The sequence below is a fragment of the Entelurus aequoreus genome, linkage group LG03, assembly GCF_033978785.1.
Source record: "Entelurus aequoreus isolate RoL-2023_Sb linkage group LG03, RoL_Eaeq_v1.1, whole genome shotgun sequence".
Taxonomy (NCBI): Eukaryota; Metazoa; Chordata; class Actinopteri; order Syngnathiformes; family Syngnathidae; genus Entelurus; species Entelurus aequoreus.
Window position 1 is genome coordinate 32,249,106 of NC_084733.1, and position 9,470 is coordinate 32,258,575.

Sequence of the window (9,470 nt, forward strand, 5' to 3'; positions counted from 1 at the left end):
GGCGGTATAGGCGGGGTACACCCTGGACAAGTCGCCACCTCATCGCAGGGCCAACACAGGCCAATTTAGTGTTGCCAATCAACCTATCCCCTGGTGCATGTCTTTGGAGGTGGGAGGAAGCCGGAGTACCCGGAGGGAACCCACGCAGTCACAGGGAGAACATGCAAACTCCATACAGAAAGATCCCGAGCCCACGATCAAACCCAGGACCTTTGTATTGTGAGGCAGACGCACTAACCCCTGTTACACCGTGCTGCCTCGTTTTTAAGTATAATATTATTATTATTATTATTATTATTATATGTATTGCACATCATAGTGAGATATTTTGGTAACCTTATGTATATACCAGAGGGGCACAGATCATCAATAATTAAATAATCACACAGAAAATAAACATCATTGTTAAAGTACCAATGATTGTCTCACACACACACTACTAGGTGTGGCTAAATTACTCTCTGCATTTGACCCATCACCCTTGATCTCCCCCTGGGAGGTGAGGGGAGCAGTGAGCAACAGCGGTGGCCGCGCCCAGGAATAATTTTGGTGATTTAACCCCCAATTCCAACCCTTGATGCTGAGTGCCAAGCAGGGTCCAATGGGTCCAATTTTTATAGTCTTTGGTATGACTCAGCCTGGGGTTTGAACTCACGACCTAAGGATCTCAGGGCGGACACTCTAACCACTGGGCCACTGAGCGGTTAACAATTGTTATATCTAAATTATCAATCAATCAATCAATGTTTATTTATACAGCCCTAAATCACAAGTGTCTCAAAGGGCTGCACAAGCCACAACGACATCCTCGGTTCAGAGCCCACATAAGGGCAAGAAAAAACTCACAACCCAGTGGGATGTCAATATGAATGACTATGATAAACCTTGGAGAGGACGGGATGCAATGGACGTCGAGTGGGTCTAGCATAATATTGTGAGAGTCCAGTCCATAGTGGATCTAAAATAATAGTGAGAGTCCAGTCCATAGGGAGACCATCCCGAGCGGAGACGAGTCAGCAGCGCAGAGATGTCCCCAACCTATGCACAGGTGAGCGGTCCACTCTGGGTCCAGATTCTGGACAGCCAGCACTTCATCCATGGCCACCGGACCTGTGCCCCCCTTCCACAAGGGAGAGGGGGGCAGAAAAGAAAAGAAATGGCAGCTCAAATGGTCTAAAAAGGGGGTCTATTGTCTATGTCCAAACTTTTTCCACTGAGGGCCGCACACGGAAAAATTAAAGCATGTGGGGGCCATTTTGATATTTTTCATTTTCAAACCATAACAAAATATATGGATTTTTTATTTATTTTACCTTTAGGAGTCCCGGGGACCATAAAGGGTCTCAGTTATTAAAATGTTAAAAATAAGTCAAATTATTATTTTTTTGTTATTATTTAACGCTTACAGTAAATCTCTATATCAACTTCAAGTTGATATAAAGCAATAAAAAATAAAAAGGTTTTATGGCTTTTCTGTCAAAAACAACTTTGTTTTTTTATAGTAAAACTAAAATATGCAGTATTTAGTAATTAGAGCCCTAAAAGATCAATAATGCAGGACACCATTGATTTTAATTATTTAATATTTTTGAGTAATCACAGTGAAAAGATAAATAAAATACCACTAAATATATTTGGGATCCAAAAGGTGCCCCACTCATAAAGTGATACATTTTTATTAGGTTTTTCTTTTACTTTCAACACTTAAGTTACGAGATCAACTTCAGATATATCTGTCGATTTAACGTTTGAACTATTATGCGCTTTTTTCAAAGAAAACTTTGATGTTTTTATATGGCAACTACACAATATATGCAATATTTACCACATAAAACATTTTAAAGTGAAATATTTGAAGTAAATGGAGCCTTGAAAATAATTCATTATAACATGGATTTTTTGTCTTTTTTTTTTTTTTGGAGCAATGGCAAAAAAAAATTAAAAAAAGAAAGACAAAAGAAAAAAAAACAGCCTGTATGGCAGCTTTGTGTCAACGTTGCAATGTTCTCTTGTTAGATTTCATCTCATTCCACTTTTTGTAATGTTCTTTTTTATTTTTGCAATAGCATTTCCAGAATGTGTGGCGGGCCGGTAAACAATTAGCTGCGGGCCGCAAATGGCCCCCGGGCCGCACTTTGGATACCACTGATTTAAAGGCTCGAGTATACTAATGAGTTTTAAGATGGGACTTAAATGCTGTTTCCATTGCAGGCAAATGATATTTGGTGTGTGTCAGATAGTTTTTGATACGTTCTAAGAATGTTCTTAGAACGTTCTCATCTTGCATAACCAAAAGAGAACCATACAGTAACGTTACGTTAACGTTAGGTGTTACCTGGGAAATGACACGTTTTCAGGTTAAATTGATTCAAAATTGGATCAAATAAGGTGGCCCCTCCAAAAAAGATGATATATTTCAGTATACAGCACTTAGCGGAACAATTTAGCTCTTAATTTTTATTTTATTTTATTTTGTTTGAATTTTATAAAAATTTAGCTCTTAATTGTGTTGGGCGAGTGTACCTAATGTTGACGTCATCACCAATTAGGTTATTGGGTCACGTCAACACGGAAGCGTGTCAGCGGGCGGACGTGTTGCATCGTGTCCGCCATAGGTGCGCCGATGCTGGGCGGGTCGGACATGGACACACCAGGCCGGCGTCCGAGCATCACCGAGGGTCCGCCAATCAGCGCTCAGCTCCGGGCAGATTAACTCCCAGAGCTCCGGTGTGCTGGTGGAGCTCCTCCGCACACAACATTCTCTCTCTCTCTCTCTCTCTCTCTCTTTCTCTCTCTCTCTCTCTCTCTCGCTCCCTCCCTCTCTCGCTCGCTCTCTCTCTCTCTCTCTCTCTCTCTCTCTCTCTCTCTCTCTCTCTCTCTCTCTCTCTCTCTCTCTCTCTCTCTTTCGGTTTAGCGGCGGCAGGTGTTTGATGAAAGCATCTCCACATTTATTTTACGGATTTTTATTTTGAATCCGGTGATACATAAATGTTAAAAAGCAGGAGATGGACGCTGCTGACTCGACAACAGGAGACAGCACGGACGCGATAGTGATGGATGATTGTTCTGCAGACATCCCACATCTCTTTCATAGGTGGGTTGTATTATCTGCACGCATGTTTTATATCTGCTATTAATAATCATAATCACCGCACAGGACACCTCATTAGGTACACTCATTAATGCAACACGAGCTGTTGCATGACATAAATGAGTAGTTCTTTCATGTAAAGCTCACATGTATTTTTCATTATTGTATTGATAACTGTGTGTGTTCCTGAAACGGTATTATTATTCTAATGTATGCAGGGTTTTTTGTTTTTTTACTGCATTGTTTCCGTTTTCATGCATGCTCCTCTTCATATGGAAACGAGCACCTATTTACTGTAATTTGCTATATGTGCGCATAAATGTGCACCGTGTCTTCCAAATAAGCCTTTATTCTAGACCAGGGGTGTCAAACTCATTTTAGATCGGGGGCCACATGGAGAAAAATCTACTCCCAAGTGGACCGGACTGGTTAAAATCACGGCACGATAACTTAAAAATAAAGATTGATTGATTGAGACTTTTATTAGTAGATTGCACAGTACAGTACATATTCCGTACAATTGACCACTAAATGGTAACACCCGAATAAGTTTTTCAACTTGTTTAAGTCGGGGTCCACTTAAATCAATTCAAAGACGACTTCAGATTGTTTTCTTTGTTTAAAAACAGAACGAGCACATTCTGAAAATGTACAAATCATAATGTTGTTGTTGTTTTTTTACATTTACATGTTGCGGTTAATAGTATTCTATCTTTATTTGTCGTTATGTATATTTTCTGAATAAATTATGTGATAATTTGTGTTAATTTTCAATCTATCAAGATTAAAAAAATAATATCAAAATCAAATTACTGTATGTTATTTAAGTAGTTTGCTCATTTGATCAGGTGGTTAATTTTTTATTTTACATATGTATCATCATCTACAAAGATACAAAGAATTACTATTGCAACATCTAGTGGACACATTTAGAACAGCAGTTTCTTTCATAAAAAAATGTTGGCTCATTTTTATACTTAGCAAACTCATCCCACAGGCCGGGGTTTTATCCGGCCCGCGGGCCGTACGTTTGACACCCCTGTTCTAGACAAACCTCTTAGTTATTTATTAATATGCAGCTGCTTCACTCAAAAGGACAAATTATACATAGCAGTGTAGGACATGTTAAAAACAAAAATAAACAAAAGGAATAATAATCCTAATACAGTAAATTTCAGATATAGAAATACTTCACAATAAAAACACAAACATACATAATAAATATGTTTTCATATCCAAAAAGGAGTGGGTGGAAGTTACATTTATTCATTCCCACCGCTTATTCATAAATGAACTACCAAGCTTTCTTCTCACCATCATCTACCAGAGGTCTTCAACAGAGGTACTGCAGGGTATGTCGTGAAATTTTTGGATTTATATAAAAAAAAATGCATAAACAAACAAAAAAAAAAAGTATATTCCCCGTGGACATTTTCCCACAAATTTCAATGTCTTTAAACACACATTAATGTTAACTGCAGTGTAGTTTGGAAATGACAGTGACATGGCCACCGTACTTCATACTTGTCAACCCTCCCGATTTTCCTGGGAGACTCCCCGAATTTCAGTGCCCCTCCCGCAACCATTCTCCCGAATTTCTCCCAATTTCCACCCGTACAACAATATTGGGAGCATGCCTTTAAAGGCACTGCCTTTAGCGTCCTCTCTCACCTGAAAAGGAGACTATTATATAGTCTCCGTTATCCATACGTTTATCTATAACCCATAAAGTAGGCAGGCACGGAGCTATTTCTCAGCGTGTGTTTATTACAGCCGGCACGTTAATACACTGACACACAACATCCGGATTCCCATCATAAATGATAAATAAATGGGTTATACTTGTATAGCGCTTTTCTACCTTCAAGGTACTCAAAGCGCTTTGACAATATTTCCACATTCACCCATTCACACACACATTCACACACTGATGGCAGGAGCTGCCATGCAAGGCGCTAACCAGCAGCCATCAGGAGCAAGGGTGAAGTGTCTTGCCCAAGGACACAACGGACGTGACTAGGATGGTAGAAGGTGGGGATTGAACCCCAGTAACCAGCAACCCTCCGATTGCTGACACGGCCACTCTACCAACTTCGCCACGCCGTCCCCATCATGCATTGCTTTAAAACTACGGCAAATAGTAATGTCCAAAAACATAACAGAGACAAAGCAGAAGAACGAAGAAGAGACATGGCGACAACGAGTGAGAAGAAGAAGTACGCTTGCAAGTTCCAAAATGATTGGAAAAAATAATTTCAGTTCATCCAGGACAGCTCGAAGGGGAAGGGGTATGCTGCCTGCACCTTTTGTAGATCGGACTTCTCCATTGAACACGGTGGCCGAACAGATATACTCATTCATCAACGGATTATTAAGAAATACTTGAAAATATACGCTTGATACCGGAGCCAAGCAAGAGGTACGCAGTAAAGAGCAAATAGCTGTGGTAACGCATGGCTGTGTCTCCTCCCCTCGAACAAATGAAACGCAAAACCTGCAGTTATAGGTCTTCTGCTTCGAACGCATTGTTCTTTGGCACCCTCATTGCCCCTAAATGTCTCTGTCAAAAATGAGAAAAGTAAGTAGCTCAACCATCTTCAACAGTTTCTACATCCGTGTGTGTGTGTGTGTGTGTGTGTGTGTAGTTTGTTGAGTTAGCACAGGGTTAATGCCTGGACATGACAAATGAGGTATTTGACACCTAGAAGTTGATTTGTTTCGTTCAATCCCAGATAGGCTGTGATTTCATGTTTATTGGCTTTGTAGATACACTGAGACAAAGTCTTAAGTTCGTAGTGTTTTTCAAACGGCACACATTTTTTTCCCTCAGAATTTGAAGTGTTTTGTCAAAAGGATTATTTGTGATTTGTACATTTTCAGAATGTGTTTGTTCTATTTTCTGCCAAAGTAAAACAAAGAAAACAATCTGAAGTTGTCTGATTGATTGATTGAGACTTTCATTAGTAGGTTGCACAGTGAAGTACATATTCCGTACAATTGACCACTAAATGGTAACACCCGAATAAGTTTTTCAATTTGTTTAAGTCGGGGTCCACTTAAATTGATTCATGATACAGATATATACTATCATATATACTATCATCATAATACAGTCATCACACAAGATAATCACATTGAATTATTTACATTATTTACAATCAGGGGTGTGGAGGGGGGGGGACGGGGACATATGGACATCAAGTAGTGGACATAGAGAGAGAGAGAGAGAGAGAGAGAGAGAGAGAGAGAGAGAGAGAGAGAGAGAGAGAGAGAGAGAGAGAGAGAGAGAGAGAGATCAGAAGGCATAAGAAAAAGTATCTGCATTTGATTGTTTACATTTGATTATTAGCAATCCGGGGAGGGTGTTAGTTTAGGGTTGTAGCTGCCTGGAGGTGAACTTTTATTGCGGTTTTGAAGGAGGATAGAGATGCCCTTTCTTTTATACCTGTTGGGAGCGCATTCCACATTGATGTGGCATAGAAAGAGAATTAGTTAAGACCTTTGTTAGTTCAGAATCTGGGTTTAACGTGGTTAGTGGAGCTCCCCCTGGTGTTGTGGTTATGGCGGTCATTTACGTTAAGGAAGTAGTTTGACATGTACTTTGGTATCAGGGAGGTGTAGCGGATTTTATAGACTAGGCTCAGTGCAAGTTGTTTAACTCTGTCCTCCACCTTGAGCCAGCCCACTTTAGAGAAGTGGGTAGGAGTGAGGTGGGATCTGGGGTGGAGGTCTAGAAGTAATCTGACTAGCTTGTTCTGAGATGTTTGGAGTTTAGATTTGAGGGTTTTGGAGGTGCTAGGGTACCAGGAGGTGCATGCGTAATCGAAAAAGGGTTGAACGAGAGTTCCCGCCAGAATCCTCATGGTGCTTTTGTTGACCAGAGAGGAGATTCTGTAGAGAAATCTCGTTTGTTGGTTAACCTTTTTGTCTGAAGGTATCATGCCATGATTTTACCAGTCCGGCCCACCTGGGAATAGATTTTCCTCCATGTGGCCCCTGAGCTAAAATGAGTTTGACACTCCTGTTTTAAATGCTAAACGTTTTTTTATACAATATGTAAGTGAGGGGTCCCCGCTCCCTTTCTTTATTACTTTGAGGGTCCTGGTCCTGGAAAGCGTTGAGGACCCCACAATGTATAATCTATTGGTCTTTTTTAGTACATTATCAATCATCTTCATCACACTTAAAAACTATTTTTTTGGCTAAAACATACATACGTATATATATACACATGTATAGTATAGGCCAGTGGTTCTTAACCTTGTTGGAGGTACCGAACCCCACCAGTTTCATATGCGCCTTCACCGAACCCTTCTTTAGTGAAAAATGTAATGGTTTTTTTTTTTCTCAAATTCAAGACAAAGTTATGTTTTTTTTTACTGGTGCACAAAATGAACCGTGCATGAACATCACCTTGTTCAAAGAACAACACGAACAAAGTGCATGAACTCACAACAAATTGCACACCTGCAAATCAGAGGGAAAATTGTTTGCGGGTATCCATAATACGCCGATAGGGGCAAGTTTTTATTTAAACGATGAGTTGGGTGTGTCTTGAGCTCTGCGCGGCGGAGGCTCCGCCGAACCCCTGAAGCCAACTCACCGAACCCCTAGGGTTCGATCAAACCCAGGTTAAGAACCACTGGTATAGGCACATCCATATAGTACAAAGTGACAGTAACACCAACAAATAAGTAAATACATATTAATAATAATATCAACACCTTGTGATTGTTAGAAAACTCTCATTCTTGTATATATTAAAATTCATGTATTTTTATCGCTTTTTTAAACCAAACTATACTTTGGACATTCTTTTAACCCAGCCTTCAAACTGTTCCATTGTTTAATTCCACATATAAAAACACAACAGCTTCTTCGTGTTACAACAATAATAACGCATTCACTCAGTTAGCCAAAATGTTAAAAATAACCAATGAAACTCACATTACGAGCTATACAATCAAAAGTGATTAAAAATAAGCATGTTGGATGCGATAGTGCAGCTGTACCCAATGTATCCTCACATCATTAGGAGAGGATAGGATAGACTTTTATTTATCCACAATTGGGAAATTATGTGGTTGCAGTGCAGATTCAAAAAGTTTTTAAAAAAAGCATGAAAATTGGCGCAAAAGTCACAAAAGTGCTACCTTCATTGCGCAATTTCTAAGGATTTTTAAACCAGAAGGTAAACAAAGCACATGAAAACAGGGGGACCTTAAAGCCTTAAAGAACACAAAGGAGGACCTAAAAGAGGCTCAAGCTGCGGAAACCAGCTGCCACAAACACGGGTGTCATTTTTACACACAACAAAAGTAAAACGCAATGAAAAACTACAAATGAGTAACATACTTTCTGGACTATGAAGCGCACCGGTTTTTAAACCACACCCACCAAATTTTAGAAGAAATACACATTTTCACAGATATTAGCAACACCGTTTTATAAGCTGTAGATATATACAAAATATTTCGTAAATGTTTATTTACATACTTTAATTGTTCCCAATTAAGGTATGATCTAACAAAACAGAAGTCCTCGTCATGGACCCACTTGCTGCGGAAGTGAGCTCTCCAGTCAGCTAAACAGACTCAATAACTGCACGGTGACGTTTTGGTGAATTTACGAAACGAAAACAATACAAAAAGAATGCCATTGTAAGTTAATAATACTAACACAGGCATTTGTAAACATGTTAGCATATTCACTAATGTTAACAATGCTAGCTTGATTACATTACAACAGCACGTACAAATATGCATGAAAACACCCCAACAGACATCACACATGCAGGTTTAGTAAGCATGAATTGGTTAAGTTATATTGTAAAACTTACAAGTGTTGCTTGGAATGATGAAGGAAAAATCATTTCGCGCAGTAACGCCATGGAAGAATACTTCCGGTTCGAGGAACGAAACAGGAAGTACATTTTAACCGCAGCACCTAAGGTGAGCGAACACATCTAAAAGATGGCGCTATAGCACAAACAATAACGCACTTTTTCGGCGTCTCTGTCAGTGTTTTTGAAAACTATTTGTTGAATACAAAACATTATGGCCGTAAGCGAATAAAAATTCATGAAGTAGGCACAACGTTTTATAAGCCGCAGTGCACAAAGCGTAGGAAAAAAAATAGTGGCTTATAGTCTGGAAATAATGAATAATACATAATGTGCACATTAAATTGCACAATGCATTGATAAATAAAAGAAAAACACCATCTTAACACCCATAAGTGCTATGCAGAACTACATAGTGAAAAGTGCTACTGCAGTCGTAAAAATGTTGCCTTCTTTACTAAATAAAAACACAATCTTATTGATATTCACCAATGAGGATCAATGTACCGAATAAATTAGTTTACATTTAACTAAAGT

General features: G+C 39.3%; 1 protein-coding gene across 1 annotated transcript in view; it reads left to right on the forward strand.

Annotated features, from left to right (window-relative positions):
- The first annotated feature begins 2,931 nt into the window (after positions 1 to 2,931).
- The window catches only part of disp2 (dispatched RND transporter family member 2), a 33,774-nt gene continuing 27,235 nt past the window's right edge, over positions 2,932 to 9,470 (forward strand). The window contains exon 1 of the mRNA XM_062041618.1: positions 2,932 to 3,094. Within this exon, the coding sequence (XP_061897602.1) occupies positions 3,006 to 3,094 (89 nt within the window). The 5' untranslated portion in view covers positions 2,932 to 3,005. The remainder of the gene's footprint in view (positions 3,095 to 9,470) is intronic.